The 21,846-nt window shown below is 35.3% G+C and overlaps 1 protein-coding gene across 18 annotated transcripts in view; it reads left to right on the top strand.

Annotated features, from left to right (window-relative positions):
* The window catches only part of NAALADL2 (N-acetylated alpha-linked acidic dipeptidase like 2), a 1,331,477-nt gene that overhangs the window by 633,011 nt on the left and 676,620 nt on the right, over positions 1-21,846 (top strand). For all 18 annotated transcript variants that reach the window (XM_042998927.1, XM_042998921.1, XM_042998913.1 and 15 more), the window contains one exon: positions 12,674-13,175. In XM_042998927.1, the coding sequence (XP_042854861.1) occupies positions 12,682-13,175 (494 nt within the window). In that variant the 5' untranslated portion in view covers positions 12,674-12,681. The remainder of the gene's footprint in view (positions 1-12,673; positions 13,176-21,846) is intronic.

Here is a 21,846-nt window from a genome sequence, read left to right as displayed (position 1 = left end):
TGGCCAACCAATCATTACAAAAACTGTGGGAAATAAAATATGAGAAGACCTAATTCTTAGAGGCAGAGGCAGAGAGGAAAAGTCTATTGAAAACAAAAATTTAGAAATTAATTTTTTTAATGTTTACTTATTTTTGAGAGAGAGACAGACAGACAGAGCATGAGTGTGGGAGGGGCAAAGAGAGGGGGAGACACAGAATCCGAAGCAGGTTCCAGGCTCTAAGCTGTCAACACAGAGCCCGACGCGGGTCTCAAACTCATGGACTGCAAGATCATGACCTAAGCCTAAGTCGGAAGCTTAACCAACTGAGCCATCCAGGCGCCCCCAAAAATTTAGATATTAAAATCATGAGCCTTGGTATCTAGTAACTATGAGCATGGATTTGAAGTATATTTGGGGAAGTCACAAGCAACTTTAGTGAGGCCATAGTGGAGAGACTTACATCTGCGTGTGAATGTGTGAGCTTATTCATTTTTCTCTCCACTTTCTTCCTGAAAAACTACCCCCCTCCCCCCACCGCCCCCAACCTCGAAAGGCTACAAAGAGATGGAACTTATGGGAAAAGGTCATACTACAAAGTTTTGTTAGGGATTGATTGTGGTAAAATTGAGTGATGTTCTTTTATTGTTATTATTTTTAATTTCTAGAGGAATTAAAAATGTGCCTTCATTTGATTGCTTTCTGTCACAGTAGCAGAGAGGCTAAGGACACAAAATCTGGACCCACATTAACTGGGTTCAAATGTTGTATGATCTAGACCAAATTGCAACTGTCTCTTCAGTGTCCTTGTCTGTAAAACAGATGACAACAGTAACTTCATAGTGTTGTTTCGATAATTAAAGTAATGTAAACAGACAGCACATAGTGGCACCTAAATGTGTGCTTTTATTTTTGTTTTTTGTTTGTTTGTTTGTTTGTTTGTTTTCCTAATGCTGTATTTCTTAGCACAATTAAACTAATCTACTGTTTACAACTTTGTTGCAGTGTATGTTCCCATTTTAACTCAACTTAATTTTTATTTTCTACATCCTTAAAGACTATGCTCCTTTTCAGGCAAAAACTATAATATTTTCATTATTTGGGCTTCCAAATGTTTCAGAGTACTCAGGAAATGATGAAAGATTCAACCCTTTACAGGGTTCAAAAAGAGAGAATGTGAGGGGAAGAACAAAAATAATGCGTTTGTTTCTAAGATATATATGATTGAGAAAGGTTTTGTGGGAGTAATATGTAGGTTAAAGTTGTGGAGGATGATGGGAATGAATAGTCTCACCAATCATAATAGCTGGAGGGGGTTTTTGTAAAAGTGTTAGGGAGAAGGGTCTTTAGTTCTTCCCTCATAGTGTCACATTATGGAACTCCCAAGCAGCAAGTTAAGGATAAATTGAGTTTCACTAATATTTTAAAGGCTGAAGTTTAAAAGCATTTGGAATGCTAGAGTAAAACATAATCTTTGGTTTGGTCATCAGGGAATCATTTCAAATAAAAAGAATCCACTGATTATTTGTAGTTCAGGATATATCATTCTCAATATGCAGAAAAAAATAAAACAAACTCTTTATGTTTTATTATTTTATCATTTCTCAATGAATTACTGAGATATCAATAGTGAAATAATAATGGAGAAGTAAAAATGAAATAATGGGAAAGGAGAGAAAAATATAAAGAAAAAGATAAAGGATGCATTATGGGAAGAAAGAAAATTGGAAGGAAGCTAAAATTCATGTTGGTAAAGTAATAATATTTGACATTTTAAAACTGAAGTGCTAGGTGAATTTTAAAATTTGCATGCATTATTATAATAAACTACCTTTCAATGATGTCAATTATATAAAAGTTCTGCTAAATGTTTTACATTTAATGTCTTTGCGAATATTGCATTTTCATGCCTTTTGCCTGACATTTAATTTCATATCAGCATTACTTTTATGTGTGATTGGAGGTCTTCCATTTTTTGTAATACTCCTGTTCCTAAATAAAATAGAAATGACATAAGCAGTGCCCAATATAGTTTTTAGTGGATTGTTTAGTTGCTTTAATTTACCTAAGGCTATTAGTAAGCATGTGTATAAATTTGTAATAAAAATTAACTTCTCAATATCAAACTGTATACAGATGTAACATATACTACAGTATTTCTCATCCTGTTTCTTATTATTTAATACATGCTTTTTTATTGAAAAGGTTAGCAGTTATTAGTATTATCATACTTAAAGAAAGGTCACTTACAGAAAGGACTTGAATTTCATACTTTAAAATAATAATTGTCACCTTTTTCTTCAGATAGTATTCCATTTTTGGATCAGTGGGAGGCCTAGAATAAAATACTGTAAAAATATATCCTTGTTTATCTTCATATATATGTAATTATGATATGGCATTTTAGAAGTAAGAAACAATAACGAGACCTTGAACAATTTGTTTCTAAGTTACTTGCATTAATTCTTGAAAAGCATTTCAACCTTGATTCTGTCATCAGTTGTCAACTGAAAGCTTCACAATTTTTAGTTTTCTTCACATTAATGTTTTTCTGCTACTTAACCAAACATCATAATTCACTTAAACTAATTTTTAGCCCTAAGATTAAGAGAATTACTATATTGTAATCTTTGTCTTATAAGGAGCATAACAGGCTATTAAGTATAATGAATTCCTATCATTGTATTATTGTGGGTTAAATCACCAATTTTAATTTTCTTTAGCTTATGGTCTAATACTTTGAAAGCTGAACACGAAAATGTTTATATCCGGATCTTCCTTGTTGATCTTTAGCTAAAGAATAGGTTTCCAGATCTTATCTAATACAGATTTGGAATGGTTTATATGATACATATTTTTACAGTAACACAAATATACTGTACCCGTGGGTTTTCCCAGGCTGCCTTCTTTCCCAGCAGTTAACCGCTGCATCACAATATATTAACACTTTTTGCTGTTAACACCCTAAAGAAACAAGTATGAAAAGAGCCATTTCAGAAAATGAAAAGCACAGATTGTGAGTACCCTGGATTATGACTCTGGGCCTCCAAAAGTCTTTTTGTGTTATCATTTTAGGAAACAGCAATATGAATTTTAGAATAAAGCATTGCAGTTTGTAGAAGCCTGTTGATAGTTTTTGAAGAGTAAAGATATCTAAAAAGTAAACCAATAAATTACCTTTGAAAATGTGAAAGATAGAGTGCTTAGTGGCCTCATGTAGGTAACAGCTTCATCTCTCTGTCCCCTGGAAATCCAAAAGCCGTAGTCAAAAAACAACAATTTAAGATGATTCACACTGGCTAAAAGGATAAAAAATTGCAGTGTATCTATCAAGCTAAGAGGTGCCTCCTGGCAGACAGCTCTCAAAGAGCCAAGTGGTGATTGTATTGACTGTTAACTCTTGACACCCTTGAAGCCCTCTTAGGCCTGTGTAAACCACACATAGTAGGGAGTAGGACAAGATGGACAAAAGGGTTTTAATGGCTGAAAACAGGTCTCTGGCAGGTCGTATGTGAACTGTAGCTTTCAAGTTCTAAGTACAGTTGTTTTGCTCTTTGTCCCTCAGCAGCAGGAGAAAAGAGAAATTTGGAAAGTGTTGCTAGGAAGAGACCATAGAGGTTGTGGTCTTCTCCTCAGAGAGCAATGTACTTGGAAGCGATTCTCCCTTATTCAAAACTACAGTGCCAGGAAACATCGATGCCTGGCAGGGTGTTGTGGAAAGCAGACGACAGAGCTCTTTTAGGTCCTAGGGTCGGAGCAGCACCCAGAGATCTAAAGGTCGAGGCAGGACCATTCAGATTTAGTGGACATTGAGACTCCTGGAGTGAGTTGTCACATTGGTGACATAACTGGGGATCATTCAATCAGTAAGATCTTTGAACTCATTATTATGCCAACTTTGGGGACTTCTAGAGAGTCTGAATATTGGATTATTTAAAAGAGTAGGTTTTGAAATTTGACAGGTTGGGTGTGATATTCCAGCTGCTTGCCTTTGATAGCTGTGAGAGCTTGGAAAAAGCCAACCTCTAAGCCTCATCTATAAAATAAGGATAATAGTAGTACTTAACATATAGGATTATTTGACGCAACGACAGGATGTTTATGAAGCTTTAACCTTATAGTAGGTTCTGGCTCATTTTAAGGGGTCAATGGATCATCTATTAGCATTTTATTTTGCATAGCATAACATGGGCACATTCTTCTGTGTATCAAAATCTAAGTGTATAGGATAAAAAAAAAAAATGAGACTCATAGAGTTCTCTGACTAGATAGAGAAATGTATCTTCCTAACACAGAAACCTGCAATTACAAAAAGCAATATCTTAAAAAAATAATAAAATTACAAACACACTCTTCAGCTAAGACTGACAGCCTTGTGCATTAACGAGGGAAATTAGGTGAAGGATGATGGAACTTGAGAGGACTCTGCAGACAGCCTTCTTAGCCCTGACTGCAGTGAAGCTGAGAATGGCTTTAAAACTCAATTATAATGGCTTTCTTTAGCCAGACTCTCAGCATTTGTTCTCCTCCACACTTCTGTAATTTGTAGTTTTGTGGTTTCATTCATCTTACGTATGTTCATTTCTAATGGAGGCCACTTCAAGTACTCTGAAGGTGAAAAGGATGTAAGTCCTGTGGAAGTAAATAAGTATTTCTACGGATGATAGAAATATGTCTATAAATGGAAATGATGACCAGGCCAAAACAAAAGAAAACAAAAATTAAATCTAGGTAGAAGCAGATACCAAAAAGGACCAGGAAAGGAGTCCATGGCAGGAACAGAAACTGTTTTCACATCACTGAGTAGAAGAGTTCTGTGATGGTGGTTAAAACTTAACCTTACAGGGGCTCCTGGGTGGCTCAGGTGGTTAACATCTGACTTCAGCTCAGGTCATGATCTCACAGTTCATGAGTTTGAGCCCTGCATTGGGCTCTGTGCTGACAGCTCAGAGCCTGGAGACTGCTTTGGATTCTGTGTCTCCTTCTTTCTCTGCTCCTCCCCTGCTAGTGTGTGTGCTCTCTCTCTCTCTCTCTCTCTCTCAAAAATAAATCAACATTAAAATAATAAAAAAAAACCCTTAACCTCACATGATAGATATTCTAAATTGTACTAAGTGTTCAAACTACTTGTTCAGGAAATCCAGAGACTATACTCTGTATCATTTTAGTCAATTTAGATGAATTCTTCTGCTTGCCAAATTTTGCCTGAACTGAATGATATCGTTCTTTTTTTTTTTTAATGATGTCATTCTAATATTGCAGAACCTTATCATAAATACAGGAACCAGGTGAGCCCAACAAACCATCCCACTAGTGCATTACACAAATTTCAGGTACACACAGATGCCGAAAGAAAGGCTGGCCCACTCAGGGAACTGGCATGTGGTCATACATATGCAAGTGATATAAAACACATTTACACAAACCTGCTGTATTGCATCAAATAATTTTCCTTCAAACAGTTTTGACTGATTTTTGCAATTTGCAGCTCATTAATTTTGTATCCTATAAGCATGCTTTTTACGTGTCAATTTAGTGATCAAGGTAACTCAGGCTTCAGAGTAAAGTTTTAGTTTTATACTCTCCAGTTTGATTATCTGCTCTGCCTAAATTTGGTGTACTATTGCCCATTTTAAGAGTAGGTTTTGACTATTTTTCTTCCTAAAAATAAAACAGATAATTTTCCCTTACTTCATATATACTCTTTATTCAATTAGTGAAGCATGAACAACAAATAATTATTGTCATTTCTTTTATGCAGTTGACATGCAAAATTATAATTAAAGAAGGAATTCTCAACGCATTTACAGATGCTATAGCAATTTCCAGGGCCATTTCACAAAACCAGATTGGGAAAAAAATCTCATTATACTAAAAAAATTAAGTCAGGGAACAGTTTTCTGAATTACTGTTTTTATAGTTTTATCTTTGGCTCTGCTCTCAAGTTGAGACCATTAAAGCTTTCAACAACAAATATTTATTCCACAAACATGGGCTTTATTTGTACAAACCAGGTTCATACTGAAAAATTTATGTCAAATGTTTTCAGCCTATAAGGAATGTTCTTAAGCTTAAATTTAAAAATTCCTCTGGGCACTCATATAGTTCACTGGTACAGCATCTAAAGTAATACTGCATGAAGGTGCATAATGAATGCCTTTTGATGATGGACTGACATTTCTAAGAAATGCCTTTGCCTCAAATCAATCTACTCAAACCAGCAAATGATTTGACATTCAAAGCTTCAGGAAACACTATATGAATATTTTCTCCCATTCTACAGTAAAGATTCAATCATAGAACTGTCATAGGAAATTGAGATTCTGCCTTGTGTTTTAAAGTTAGTCTGCCAGAGTCATTTATTTATTTTGCTTATAAAATAACTTTACAAGTAGGGAAGCTGTTAGATGTGTTTCTAATTCTAATAAGATCTACACAATCTCTTACTGTTTGAGTTGAAAACACTATCAGTATCATCAAAGTCAGTAGATGAAGTCAATCACCTAGGACACACATGGTTTTCTACAACAAATGTATATAACTCATGTTCATGATTAATTATCACTATGTTTAATGATCACTAATTCCTAGAACCATTAAACTGAAATCGTTAGCATTATAGAAAAACTGTTTTTCTTTTTGTAAGTAGAGTACAAAGAATAACAAGACATAGAATTGGTGGTTGTAAGTAAATGCAATAATAACTTCTACATAAATATTAGCCATTTTTCTCTCTTATCTGAGCCATAGCTAGTAATTAGAAGGTGCTTGCCATTCTCAAAAATCCTTGAGTCCACTGCTCAATTCCTCATTATCTCTAGGTTCTTGTTACTGAAACTCAAGGCCTCTGGACATAATTTAATTTAACCAAGTCTTTAAAGTTGTAAGCTCCAAATATGTACTTCTATTCTGTTAAACTATAGAATTTCTAGAGTAATCCTTTATGAATGGATCACTTGTATTGTGTTAGATCTTGTTCTAAGCACCTTTAATAATTTATCTCATTTATTCATAGTAATGTTACAAATATAGTTCCATATTTTACAAATGTGGAATTTAAACATAAAGATGCTAAGTAACTGGTCTGAATTACATAGCAGAGCTAGTATTTGAATCAAGTAGCCTGACTGTAGAGTCCACTAATTTAGAGATTGATAAAGCCAGGACATTCATGTAATAAATTCCCTCTCTGTGATTGCTGAGCAAGAAAGTAATACTGCTGTGATTATATTTCTAAGTGGCATTAATAATATATAGCTTTTAAACAAAATTTCTGTTTAACATGTATTTATCATCTGAAGTATTTGCCAGCCATTGTGTTAGGCTAGATCTGCAGCAGCCACAGATTGTATTTTACGTTTTGAAATCTCTGCCTATTTTGGTGTTCATCTTTTATTTCTATTAATTTATTTAGTTTCAGCCAGTGAAAATGTGTGAAAGAAAGCATTCAGAAGTAACGATTTATTTTTTAAACTAATCATATGCTCAGTAAGAATACAAAATCATTTTTATTGACTTAAGCCTGCCATAATCCAGAAAAAATACCTTTTAGTTCAACTTGTTTCTGCTTTCTTTTCCTTATAAAAGGATAAGTGTATACAAAAGATAAATGTTTTAGTATGTTGAATTTAAAAACAATTTAGACTTTGGTATGGGCCTGGGTGGGAAGGGATCTCATCTAAGTGAATAAGAGATGTTGGTATAGAGAATATACTCTACTTTTCATAAAAATTGCATTCTATAAAAAAGGCTAAGTGGTATAATATAGAATGTGAGGATGCTACAGATATTTCTATTTGAGAAAATGTAACAATTTTCTATGACCTGATCTACACCAAAGTACAGGTGACCTTTGAGTAACATGGGTTCGAACCGTGCCAGTCCACTTATACATGGGTTTTGTTTTGTTTTCTGATAAATGCAGTGTAGTACTGTAAATGTATCTTATCTTCCTTGTGATTTTCTTAACAACATTTTTTTTCCTCTGACTTATTTTAAGACTACAGCATATTGTAAATCTAACATACAAAATATGTTATTATTTGAATGTTATTGGTAAGACTTCCAGATGGTAGTAAGCTATTAAGTTTTGGGGGAGTCAAATATTGTGCTCAGATTTTCAACTGAATGGGGGGTCAGCACCCCCAACTCTCACATTGTTCAAGGGTCAACTGTACATTTCTTTTGGAGGAAAATTCATGTGGCTGATTCTGAAATCTACTACATGTATGTTTTAAATTACTCATATAGAGTAGTTATAAAATAATATGATGATATAAATTAAATGAATATCAGTAATAGAAAATACATGACGTTTGGATGGCATAATTATATAATCATATCTAAGAGATGCTGATTTTGCTGAAGATTTCTTTTTATAATGTAATTTTTATTGTACTTGAGCATTTGAAAATTCTGATAAAACACTGTGTTATGTTGTTTACTTACCTTACAGAGCATAGGTTTTTAAGGAAGGCTACATTCTTTGTGGCATGAATAAAATAATTTGTGCTGACTCAAAATTGAATATATGATCAGTTTTATTTAGTGGTACTCTGTTTTATTTTTAAGGAGTTTATTTTAGATAGATTAAGTGAAACAGAACTATCAGTGCAGAGATTTATAGTTTTGCAAAAAGCTATACGATTTTCCTTGAGGCAAGATAATTTTAAAGAAATCGATTTCTAAATATATATAAAATGTACAGAACATGTATAGAATATATATGTAACTTATTTTACCAAATGTAAATGGTTTAAATGCTTCACTGTGTATGTTCATTCGCCCATACTTATTTCCTTGGAAGTTTTCTTGAAGTATTTAGGAATTTGTTACGTTGAATGATTCCATTTACCTTTGACCCAGTTACTGCTCTCCTGGAAGATAGAATTTAGGGTAAGTTTATAAATGTGTAATGAGTTCAAAAGTGGTAGTAAGGGTGTTGGGCAGATATCCATCATGGTGAGGACTTAATATCTGTATCTGCATTACATTCTAATTGATGGCTCTGTCTGATGTTTGAAAAGCGTTAAATTGCTGATGTACTTGTGATGGAATGCCTACTGTCAGGCTAGAGATGAAAACTCTCCCTCATCGCTGCAGTTGATTTTTCAATGATTTGTGTGGAAATGACTTTGAATGTTTGTATTAGAGGTCATAATTAGAGATCGCACATTTCCATAGTAACTCCTGTGTGCTACGTCTTTCTTGAGCATAAGACATGTCCTACAATTCAATTTTTGAAACAATCTTTAAAGAGAGAGACTCTGATTCATTAAAATGAGAGACAGGGAAGTCTAAAGAACCACAATGGGGCAGTGTCTAAGTAAATTAATCAATAATGCATGAACGGAACACTTAAAGAAATAAATATCATAATATCATTTCAAGATAGCAAGGATTTATTGATGTATAAGCTAAAAAAGAAAAAAAATGACTAGTGTTACGAAATTTCAGTATTTTAAATTGTATGTTAAAATAATTTAAATTGTGGGGTATTTAACATTAATTTACTGCTAATAAATTATTAATCTCATATTTTTATAAAACCACAAATCACCTTAAGAAAAATGTACCCAAGCATCACTTTTCTCAGTCTAAAGAATTATTCAATCCTGGACCTCAGTTTCCTCTTCTGCATTCAGAGAGAATTTAGAATTATGGATTTTAGAAAGCCTTTAGTTCTATTACCTTCAAGTTTTTCCTATCCTCCTGGATTTTCTTTTACCTTAAAAAAAATTTTTTTTAACCAAGTGTGATTTGGAGTCTTCCTCTACCACTTTACCAACACTCTCCTAACTTATATGAATAATTATCATTAACTGCAACCATTGCTTTTTTTTTTTTTTTTTTTTTTTTTTTTTTGCTTGTCTTGGTATGAGCAAGGATAAAATTCAATTGTTGTGCTTTCTTGAATCATTTTGGAAACCAGGCTAAGTGAAAGGGAGGGAGGGAGACGGAAGGAAAGGGGTTGGGGAAAGTGCAGAATTATTCCTGAGCCTATTGTAATACATGGTACTAAATAAAGACCTTCATGATAACAGTTGTTATGTCATGTAGTGCTTTTTTTTTTTGTCTTACATATGAACTAAATGGAAACAAGCAAATCACAACTAGCATATTTTATATGTGAGTGTACATGTGTGTGAATATAATGTAACTTCCCCTTCTCCACACCGTCTTACCCTTATAATTTCTCCTGCGTTACTTAACTCATTTCATTTCCTCCATCAGTCTTCCCCGGTCCTCTCTCCTCTACTACCAGAAATGTCCCTTCTAACCCATAGAGCCTATGCAACACTCAATGGATGTTGTAGGTGCCCTGTCTTAATCCTAATTACAACACTATGAAGTTTATATTATTATCATGCCCATTTCACAGATGAAGACCATGAGTTAAACAGAAGTTAAGCCTTTTACCCAAAAATATGCTTTCCTAGCTTTTTCTCTGAATCTCCAGCCCATGTGCTCCTTCCTTGTACTAGAATACTGGTAGTTTTGCATTTTCCAAATGGCCCATGCACCATGCATTCTTATTCCTCTGCATGTTTGTAAATTTTGCCTGCCTGAATGTCATCCTTTCACACCCCTGGTCAGCCCTAGTTAGCTCTTCCTCTCTTGCCGGAAATATCTCAGAGATCACTTTCTTGGGGAAGCCTTTCCCATATTCCCTGAGTCTCCTTTGCACTCTACATTTTTTATTCAACTTACAGGTTTGTTCATGCATTTATCTCTGATTGAACTGTTCCTTCTTTGAGGATTAAGGACCCATTTATCTTTGTTTTCACTGCCTGTCCCAGTACCTGACATGCATTACTTATTGTTATGGAGTCAACAATGGGTAAGACTGAATCCTAGATTATAAGGTAGCAGATGAGAAATCTAGTCAGAATTAAGATTTTTATTTTGTAAGATTAATATTTAATTATATTTGAACTCTCTTTAAAAAATCAGAACATTTTAATTAATATGGATCTCTGCCAGACAGGATTAGAGCTGCATATACCCATAATTCTGTGTAGAATGCCACTCCCTTCCATGAAGTCCCTGTATCTTCCTATTAGAGTTTACTTGTTAACCACTGGACCTAAGGCAATTAGCTGATCAGTTGTCCATTGAGCTCTATTCTTCTCCCACCACAGTGGGGCACATAGAAAAATCATAAAACATAGTGAGGGACCTTAGAATCCAGCTGAGATGACAAATCTAATACACAGAAAATTTAAGTATAAATACTCCTAATCTGCAACCATAATACACCAGTGGGTTACTGAATACAGACAGAAGACCACTTGTAGTTAATTAGCCCAGTTAGCCTAATACCACTCTGCAGGATATAACAAACTGTCATCCAAAACTGTGTAGGGGAGAAAATCTCCATCTGCCACTCCTGTAGCAAGGTTATGAAACCAAACTCTCCTAGCTGGCAAAAGGCTTCCCTTTTTGGAAAGATGCCATCCCAGACTTTTATTTAAAGTTCAGTGATACAGGCCAATTCCTGTTACTAATTCCACGAAAACATTTGGTCTTCTGGGGTGGCCTTAGAGTTTCCAGTCCTTTTGATAATTTGTGACTATGTAACATATTATATTTTGTTTCTTGTATTTCAATAACATTATCACTCCATTTAGTTTCTGTTTCTATTGTATCCTGATCTCTTTTTGAAAATAGTTCTGATACTAAAAATCATCCCAGGGTCTTTCTTGTCTTTCTTTCGTTTGTTTGTTTGTTTGTTTGTTTCTTTCTTTCTTTCTTTCTTTCTTTCTTTCTTTCTTTCTCTTTCCTTCCTTCCTTCCTTCCTTCCTTCCTTCCTTCCTTCCTTCCTTCCTTCACTTACTACTAAACCACAGCTTTACTGCTTCTGCCCTTAGTTTTTCTTAAAAGTGATTTTGACAATGTGTAAGCTTAAATTTTTCCTCCATGATATTTTATCCTCAATGCACTTGTACATTTGTGATCTTTTTATTCTCCTGAACTTCAAAGGAATAATTGTGTGTGTGTGTGTGTCTATTTTATGTTTTCTCAAAGTTTCATTTGTCTCCTCTTCCTATAATAAACATCAACAGAAAAACAGAAGATTACATAATTAACTAATATGTGATTTTTCTATAGGGGCAGTATATTTCCCATGATTATATTCACTAAAATTTTATCAGTAAAATTTTATTTAGCAACCTAATATGATTGCTGTTGTCTTTTCTTTTTACCTTGGAGATTTTCTTCATTGTTTGTTTTGTCAACCTTAAAAGTAAACAGCCAGTTATTTTACCAGCAAAATGGCTTTATTCTGGAATAGCAGAGAAATTGCAATTCAGGACCCGCAAACTATGGCAAACCATAGGCAAGCCTGGAGATCAAAGGAGAGGACTGTTACTTTATTGAGAAAAGGAGGAAATTTGGAGGGGCTGCTTTGAAGGAAAAGTCCATTGAAAGAAAGTGAGTGTGCAGGGTGTTAATGGTTTCTCATTAGCTGAATTGGATTTTGTTATTTGCTGAGCTTGTTGCTGAGCAGGGAGAAAGTTTTCCTTTCCTTGTAGGGTAGTAAAATAGGCTTCTTCCAATTGGGAATGCAAGGCGTGCCTCTTCCTGTTGGGATCTGTAATCTGCTGGTCCCCCCACCTCCATTTTAAATGAGGTTTTCCATATTCAGTTTCACAGTTTATTTTAAGAAAATATACTTCTCTTATTTTCACAGGTAAAAAGATGGCTTATCAGAAGGTCAATGCAGATCAAAGAGCTCCAGGACATTCACAGTATTTAGACAATGATGACCTTCAAGCCACTGCCCTTGACTTAGAGTGGGACATGGAAAAGGAGCTGGAGGAGCCTGGTTTTGACCAGTTCCAGCTAGATAGTGCTGAGAATCAGAACCTGGAGAATCCAGAGACTGCAGACCTCAATCTTGATTCCATTCAACCAGCAACTTCACCCAAAGGAAGGTTTCAGAGACTTCAAGAAGAGTCTGACTATGTAACCCGTTATACAAGATCTGCACCAAAGAGCAACCCCTGCAATTTTTGCCGCCTTTTAAAAATACTTTGCACAGCCACCGTTTTATTTATTTTGGGGATTTTGATAGGCTATTATGCACATAAAAATTGTCCTTCAAATGCTACAACTTCAGGAACGCTTGATCTTCACTTATACCAAGAGATTCTCAAGACAATCCAAGCAGAAGATATTAAGAAGTCTTTCAGGTACGTGGAGAAGAAATTGATGCTGGTGGGATGCATTTCCTGAGAAACATGTCTCACAGGGAGTTTGAATTGGTGGTTTTGCCATGGTTTAAGGTTAGTCCTGCAAGCCAAGCAGCAAAACTTGGCAGCACACCCTTCACAGAGAGGATGCACGTTTCAAATTTATGATGCTGTTGTATTAATTGATAATAAGAATCATAACTACTGTGGAGACTGAAAGACTCCAGTCATTGCATATTCTCCCTCTTGGACAGCCCAGGTAGGCCAAATTAGGGTGTAAACACAATTGGATATATGTGTAATAAAAACTAGGGTATTAGCCATATGATTGAAATTTTTAATGACTCCAGAATGAAATAAACCTCTTTTTATGGGCTGAAGTAACTATCTCTTATGGTTAAGAGCTAAGACAAGCACCGATAGTATTTGGTTTCTTGCATTCCCGGATTTCTTAGCACATTTTTTATTGAAAACCTTTGGGTTCCATATATAAGGCAATTCTAAAAATTCATCTGTCTCTACTTTCTAGCACATGATTCTAGCCAGAATGTGTTGATTTTTAAGTTAAATGATAAGAAAATATTCTTTATCTAGCATTAATTCTGAGTTATTGGGAAAAGTTTCACTGTTGTCTTATAATTAATGGGTATCTTGAAACGGTTGCTATATTATTAGCATATATGTTGACTTGTAAAGGGTTTGCTAGTTTACATTTTTAGTGAAATGAAGACCTGGAATGTTAGCTCTCCCATATATCTTCCCTATTTGCCAAGAAAAGACAGTCCTAAGTGAATCCTATATGTTGTTTATAGGTAGATGAGAGAGAGGGTGCTACTTGCCCAGGATATTCTTTCTGGGTTACATTGACTCATTACAGACAAGATGTTGGCATCTGTGCATTTCTAGGGAGCTCCTCGGGAGCATACCCACTGAAGGTGCATCATGGTATCTATGTGCTGAAATGTCTTGTGTGTTGGTATTGGCGAATTATTATTCTCTTCCTAAAAATCGTATCTGAATGCCTAATGGCAGTTTGTTTCCTATACCCTTCTGCACCTGCTGTTCATTGTTGCCTAAGCATGTAATATGCAGACTTTCCATGGTATCGCTCAGTGTAAAATTGTTTACGTAGAATTGACCTGAAAGATATGTCATTAACTTATAGTGGGTGATTCTATCAGTCAGGATCAAACAGACAACAGATAACTCTCTGAATATTGAAAGCAGAGGGCATTGAAAGTAGAGAAATTACTCCATCAGTGATAAAATCTGAGAAGGCAGCTGGGACAGTGGGGCAGCCCAAAGAAAAGAAGCCATTACTAAACCTAAGCTGCAGGGACAGAGGGACCTGGGATAACTTGGTGGAAGCTGGAACTTTCCATATATACACGTGCAGGGGGGTGGAGATGTAGCCTCAGCTACTGAAGGCAGAGAGAAAGTAAGAAGTATGGCAGCTTCTCCCTTTCTCCTGTTTTTCAGTATCCTACTAGTTGTCCCATTGACTGAACCCAGCCGGGATACTGCAGACTCCGAGCCTGGGAAGTCATTCTGAAGGGTTCAGCTCCCTGGAGGAGGGAGAATGCAAGGGGCCTGTCAAAGATAGATCTAACTGACACAGGGCTGTTATTAAAAAAAAAAAAAAAACCAACCACCGAAAGCAGAGGTTGGGAGGAAGAAGGAAAACAGAACTCTATGAAACTGTGTCAATTGTATCTTCATTGTGGACATTCTTTTGCAAAAGTGTCCTCTGGAAAAGAATCCATGGGTTAAATTTTTTGTTAATACTAATAATTATTATGTTTTCCTGATCAACTGCTTAGTTTTTAACTTATGATTAACACAATAAATCTCATAACCTAGCTTCTTCCCTCTTTCCTTTGGCCTTTATAGTAAGTTCAGAGTCCTATTTGTATTGAAATCATAAGGAATTTTATGGCATGCATTTTTTTGTGTACTAACTAGCCTACATATTTATTTCCTTTCTCTGGCTTTCTTTGCCTTACTTATTCTAATTATTATTTTTTTCAGCATCGTAGATATCTTTAAAAGCTGACTTAATGTCCTTTTTGCAAATAGGCAGCTGGTTCTAAAATTGTAAATGTATAATTAAATAAAAGTATTCATTATTTTCCTCAGAATAGGAGTTGTGTGACAGTAAAGCATATATTCTCCTCTAAAACTTGAAAATCCATAAAATATATATTTCAAAGCTAGCTACAAAAATATAATCACTAACAATTATATTGCCAGGCAGCATCCAGTGGTTGAACACATATTCCCAATTGTACTACATCAAATAGACACATTTTTTTCTTTATTTAGATAAGAGATTTTTCTTCAATAAATATCTTCATACAAATATGTTTACAGTAACTTTTTACAAATAACATCTCATCCAAAGACAACCTCTTCCCTAATAGTCATGGTAACCAAATGCCCTACTATGAGTTTCTATGTTTACTAAGTCATCTTAGCATTAACTCTATATATCACAGATACCTACGGCTACTTCTCATCAATTTATGCTTACTTTTGGGCTCTTATTGGCTCACTGTTTTGTTCATTAGTTACTTTCTTTCTTCTCTACTGGTTCTCCATCCTTTCATATACTCTAAGACTAGGACAGTTCTTGCCAAACATCCAAAGGTTGTTCAAAGAAAAGATATTCTTTTTATAATAGATTAGAATGCAGACCTCATGAGGGAATGGACTAAATTTGCTTTGTCCAACATTAGACTCCTATTGTCTAGTAAATATTGAATAAGTATTTTTCTAAGGAAATGAGTGCCTAAGTAAGTGAGTGATCTACATATAACTGGTAAGTAAGTAAGTGATCTATATATAACCGGTCAATTATACTATGTATTTTGAAAGTCATTTGACTTACCATTTTTATTTTTCATATGATGATTATATTCAAAATATTAATATAATACCTACTTACATTATAAAATATTTTATATTTTATAATATTAAAGTTACTCAGAGGATCTGCTATCTTCTGATTTAAAGAAAAAAAAGTGACAACTCGTATCAAAACCAGATACTGTAAAAATGTTAAAGTACAGTGTTGATATCTCAGTTCCAGCTGAGGCTTAAAGACAATTGATAGTGCATATCTAACTAGGACAGCATGCAGAACTTGAAGGGGAGAATAGCATAAAACTCTGAGATGAGCACCCAGTTTTAAAAGAAATAAAAGAACCGATAAAAAGGAGTTTTTTTTGAGATTGCTGCTAGTGGTGGTTTTAAGTCCCAATTTCTTCCCAAAGATGAAGCCTCAAGTCCAATGAAAAAAGGGTTTAATAGAACTACTTGGAAGAACTTGATAGCTGCCTCACAGAGACTGCCTGATTTCCACTTGAGAAGTCTAAGTTATAAGAGATGGATTGGTTTAGTTGCAGATAAAAGTACAAAAGAAGAGGTTTTGGGTGGCCTATGACAAACTTTGCTTCTATGGACTATATCCAGACAGACAGGATATGAATATGAATGAAAGAGAGAGAGAGAGGATTATTAGGATTGTGTCACGCCTCCCTCCCATTTATATATTGCAATCCCGGTGATCAATATGATCGTATTAGGAGATGGGGCCTCTGGGAGGTGGTTAGGTCACAAAGGTGTATTTCTCACAAATAGGACTGGCAGTCTTACAAAAGGAGGCCCCACAGAGCTTGCTAGTCCTTTTATCATGTGAGGACATAGTGAGAAGGCATTCTTTATGAACCAGGAAGAGGGCTCTTATCAGCCACCACAATGAATCTGCCAGTGCTGTGATAGACTTCCCATTCTCCAGAACAATGAGAAATGTTTATAAGCCAACCAAAAGTCTGTAATATTTTGTTACAGTAGCCCAAATGGAGTGGGGGTTGGAGGGAGTCTTACAGATCTTCTCCAATAAAGCTTCCTTGATGGCTGAAAAGAACTTATCAGAGACAGAGCTAGAGATACGGGTCTGTGGAAGAAGTAAGCATTTGAGCTGGAGGAGAATGTATTACTCACATCAAAGGAAGGTGAGAAGTCCCCACTTGTGGGATGAATGGATCTCCAAAGAACCCACAAAGCAGCACAAAAGGAAAATTCACCTGACAAGTCAAGCTAGATTCAGGAAGTGCCATGCCAGTTCATAAGAGTATCTATCAAGTGAGAACCATTTGCTCCCACTTTACCTAGTCTTACTTGCTCTGTTTCAGCCCTGAAGGTATAGACACACAAAGCAAAGGAGCTGACTACTCTCCCTACTTTGACTTCAGGGTTCCCAACTTAAAGATGGTCAAAAGTGGGGAAAAGTTCAAAGTTCTGACTATTAAATGACACTGAACATTTTAATTACTCACTAGAAGAACTCAGGTCACATAACAGTCACAAGAATTAGTGGAATTTATATCTAAGAATAGAAAAAAATCTAGCCTCAATGAGTAAATGTAAATAGAATAAAAGTACTTTATGATTCCATTCCCTGAATTAAAACATTGTTCAATATAAAGGTTATGTTCAGTATTTTAGAAAAGTACATATTTGAATGTGGTGATTCGTAGAGAATCTCTGATAGACATACTGACTATATATCCCAGTTGAAGAATCTAATTACCCCATAATAAAACCCACATAATATGTTAACTTAAAGCAAGTACTTTATATGTTGACCAAACAAAAGAAAAGTAAGCAGAAGTTTAGTTACACTTGATCACATTTGTAGACATGGTCAAGATTAGCATAGGAGCATGAAGACCATGTTAGTGTATGTATAAATGTGTGTGTCTGTGTGTGTCTGTGTGTATTAATCTAATGTGATTATCTCAGTCACTTCTGTCTATGCTTAACTTGTTGCTATTTGAAATGCCTTCACTTCTTTACGTAATTGGTTTACTTCTTCCACATATCTTCTGTGTAAGCCGACAGGGTATATTCAGATACATAGCAGATATGTTCCAATGGGTCAGAATCCAAATAAGCCATTAAAACTTGTTTTATTTATGATTTTGGTGTTTTGGAACAGTAACTACTTAGATATGCAAGTTTACTGGAAACATCAAAACAGGAGGGTGGGCCTACAAAATAATCTATGAATAGGAATGATTCATTTGATCAGGCCTTATTGATATAGAATCTGGGTCCATTCAGTTCCATGGACCTCAATAGCCATATTTCTCTGATAGTCACTGAAGTGTTGAAACACCAAAGTGACTTAACTCCCTTTCAATCTTTACTACTTTTTGTTTGTTTGTTTGTTTCTTCTCCCAATACCAACTGCTATATTCCCCAGTTTATGATTGATTCCATCATTCCTATTCCACAGAATAGGCCAGAGGCATTATTTTGAGGGCCAGAGTCATTTGTGACTCTGTATTATGTTTTTTCCTGGTCTAGCTTTGGCCAGTTGGGATGCTGGTCACCTTGTATAAAACATGTTTACCTAGGGCTGTTGTGAGAACTCTTTAACTTAGAAGAAGCTTCAGTGTGACAGGTATAGTGTTTTATGTTTATTATATAATGAAGTCACTGAGTCTTTATTATATATATTGTTGAATGAATGACCTCTGTGTGTGTGTGTGTGTGTGTGTGTGTGTGTGTGTGTGTGTACATGCACTAAAGCTCATAAGGACAGGGTTGGGTGCCTGGGTGGTTAGGCCGGTTAAGCATCTGACTCTTGATTTTGGCTCAGATCACGATCTCACAGTTTGTGGGTTTGAGTCCTGCACTGGGCTCTTCATTGACAACCTAGAGCCTGCTTGGGATTCTCTCTCTCTCTCTCTCTCTCTCTCTCTCTCTCTGCCCTTCCTGCTCTCTCAAAATAAATAAATAAACTTATAAAAAAGATCATAAGCACATTGCTGAACAGAGTAAAGTATGTTAAAAACTTCCAAATTTAGTTACCAAATATATTATTATAATAATATAATTTGAAATGGATGAACTAATGAGGTTAAGTATATTTTTGAATGCAGGAATGTTTTGACTGTGAAATGGTGAGAAGGAAAACATGGGTGTGCCTTTTTTTTAATGTTTTTTTTATTTTTGAGTGACAGAGCGAGAGAAAGACAGAGCATGAGCAGGGGAAGGGCAGAGGAGACAAGGAGACACAGAATCTGAAGCAGGCTCCAGGCTCTGAGCTGTCAGCACAGAGCCTGACACAGGGCTCGAACCCACAGATCTTGAGGTCATGACCTGAGGCTGAAGTCAGATGCCTAACACACCAAGCCACCCAGGTGCCCCCAAAATGGGTTGTATCTTAATTATGGCTAACATAGTATCTATTTTTTTTTTCATTTGTATATCGAAAGAACATTGTTGTTATTTTCTTATTTACAAGTAAAATATACACAGAAACTTAGAATTAATAAAGTAACAACCACCCATAATGCTATCACCCTTTCTCATCATTTTCTTTCTATCTTTTCTTATTAGTAAGCAAAACTGTATTATACCACGTCTATTCCTTCAGTATCTGTTTTAAAATTTTCTGCCTACAATATATTAAAACCATTTTCAAGCCAATAAATATAGACTTAAATCATTATATTAAAATACTCCTGGTATTCCATTAGATAGATGTCATGAATTTATTGAACCTATTTCTTATAAATGGACATTTATTAGGTTGTCTCTACAAACCTTCTTGTACATAAGTCTTTGCTTCTTTAATTATTCTTTTCTAATAGGTTTCTGGAAGCAAATCACAGATTCAGGGAGTTTAAATTTGTTTAGTTATGTGCTTTGTCTTACCAAATTGCTTTTCAGAGCTGCCAGACTTCCAGGTCCTCATTATTTTTTATTTGTTTTAATAGGGCAAAAATAATGTTGACAAACTTTTTATATCTTAATTGCCCATTTGCCTTTCTTTTTACATGTATAAACTACTTTTTAAAGCATTTAAAAAGCTCAGATCACAATCTCACAGTTTGTGGGTGTGAGTCCTGCACGGGGCTCTTCATTGACAACTGAGAGCCTGCTTGGCTTTTATAGGCTCTTTCTCCCATGGCCTTTATAAGTTGAGAAACTAAAGTAGTATAATAATAGTAAGGTAGTCTATTACTTTATGTATGGTACCCCATTTTCCTGAATTTTCTTTAGTAGACACATTTGTTAACAAAATAAAATGAACAATGAGCTCTCTAGGATTTATTTATTTTTAAATGTCTGCATTATTTGGACAGCAGCAGTATTTTTCATCACTGTCTGGCTTGGTGCAAGTAATTAAGCCCGAGTTCAGTTACAGTTACGCTGTGAAACGATCTTTACAAGCATTAGTAAAACACTGTATTTTTTTTAAATGGAAATTAACTCTTCAAAAAGTTTAGGAAATGTAAATTTTCTTCAGCAGTATCTTGATAAACAAGACCTGCTCTGAAAACCTAGGTAGTTTTCAATATTGGCTCATATACTTTGTATTTTGGTAATTAACTTTTGATACAATAAATCGAAATGGATTCCCGAGGCTAGTTTTCTCTTCTGAAATAAACTCTTAAAAATCATCTGCTGCTATTGCTTCTTCTCCTCCTCCTTCTTTCTTCCTTTTCCTTCCTTCTCCTTCCTCCTTCAGTGCCTTTGGCAATGGTAGTGTAGTTAGTCATACATGTAACTTGCGTAGAACATTTCATAGTACCAATTAGTCTTTGCCATTGACACTATTTAGTACTGTTACTGGGCTTTAATGGCACTGAACTACAAGAATGGCAGATTCGCTACATGCATACTGCCACTTCCTGTTGTCTGCCCCTTCTGTGTCCATGGCAGTCATAACTCTGTTTTTCATTGTGTTCAGACCTTGCTGCAGAGTCCTCCTCAACCCAACACTCTTGGCAGCCCTTATTCATTGATCAGAGGTGCATAAGAGGATTTATCATTCTTATCCTATGTTACCCCTATACTGGGTTACATCATAAGAATTAGTTTCATTTAAATTGCACGGATGAATTTCTCCTGGAAAGGGGAAGTTCATACTTTTATCAGGCCAACTAACTGCAGCAAGAAGCCTGGATTCATAGCTACCCTCTACTGCCAAGAAGTCCAAAATCTTAGAACCCTACTTGCTAGCATCTGCTATATTTTTATGATACCTTCTTATATGAAGTTGATCACCTGCAAGGAGAAAGATCTCAGTTCAACCCATCTAGAAATAAAATCTGTAATTCATTCTTCCACCCAAATCTTTGTTCACCTGCCTTCACCTACCATCCCTTGACATAAGATAGTAAACAGAATGTGTTGCTTCTCTGTCCCTTTCTTTTAATCCAGACATTAGATTTGTTCACTCGTTACAGTATTATTGTCTTTTCTGTGCTCACAGTGTGTCTTCATTTTGTGGTCCTTCCTTTTCCACATGTATCACCCATGATTCCTTCCTTTTGTTTAAGAATGCTACAGTCCCTTTACCAAAGAATGTATGAATGTTCTGGTTTTCTGTTCAAAAAAGATGATGTTTACACATTCCCTTCGTCTTAGATGAAGGAGTCAAGGTATTCCTCACCTAAAGAAAGCTGGCTGTGGAGTCCTGCAGACTGTTTTATGGTTTTCAGAGCATTAAAAGACTCCTTTAAATCTGTGATTTCTCTTTCCTCTGATGCTACAGGACTCTATCTTTTGCTGGCATGCTTTTTTTTTTTTTTTTTTTTTTTTTGTACAAGTGTAAGGCTTGATGATGGTGATGCTGTCAATAACTGTTCTCTAG

Source organism: Panthera tigris, chromosome C2 (assembly GCF_018350195.1).
Source record: "Panthera tigris isolate Pti1 chromosome C2, P.tigris_Pti1_mat1.1, whole genome shotgun sequence".
Taxonomy (NCBI): domain Eukaryota; kingdom Metazoa; phylum Chordata; class Mammalia; order Carnivora; family Felidae; genus Panthera; species Panthera tigris.
The sequence above is the reverse complement of the archived record's forward strand: the minus strand, read 5'-3'. Positions and strand labels throughout refer to the sequence as shown.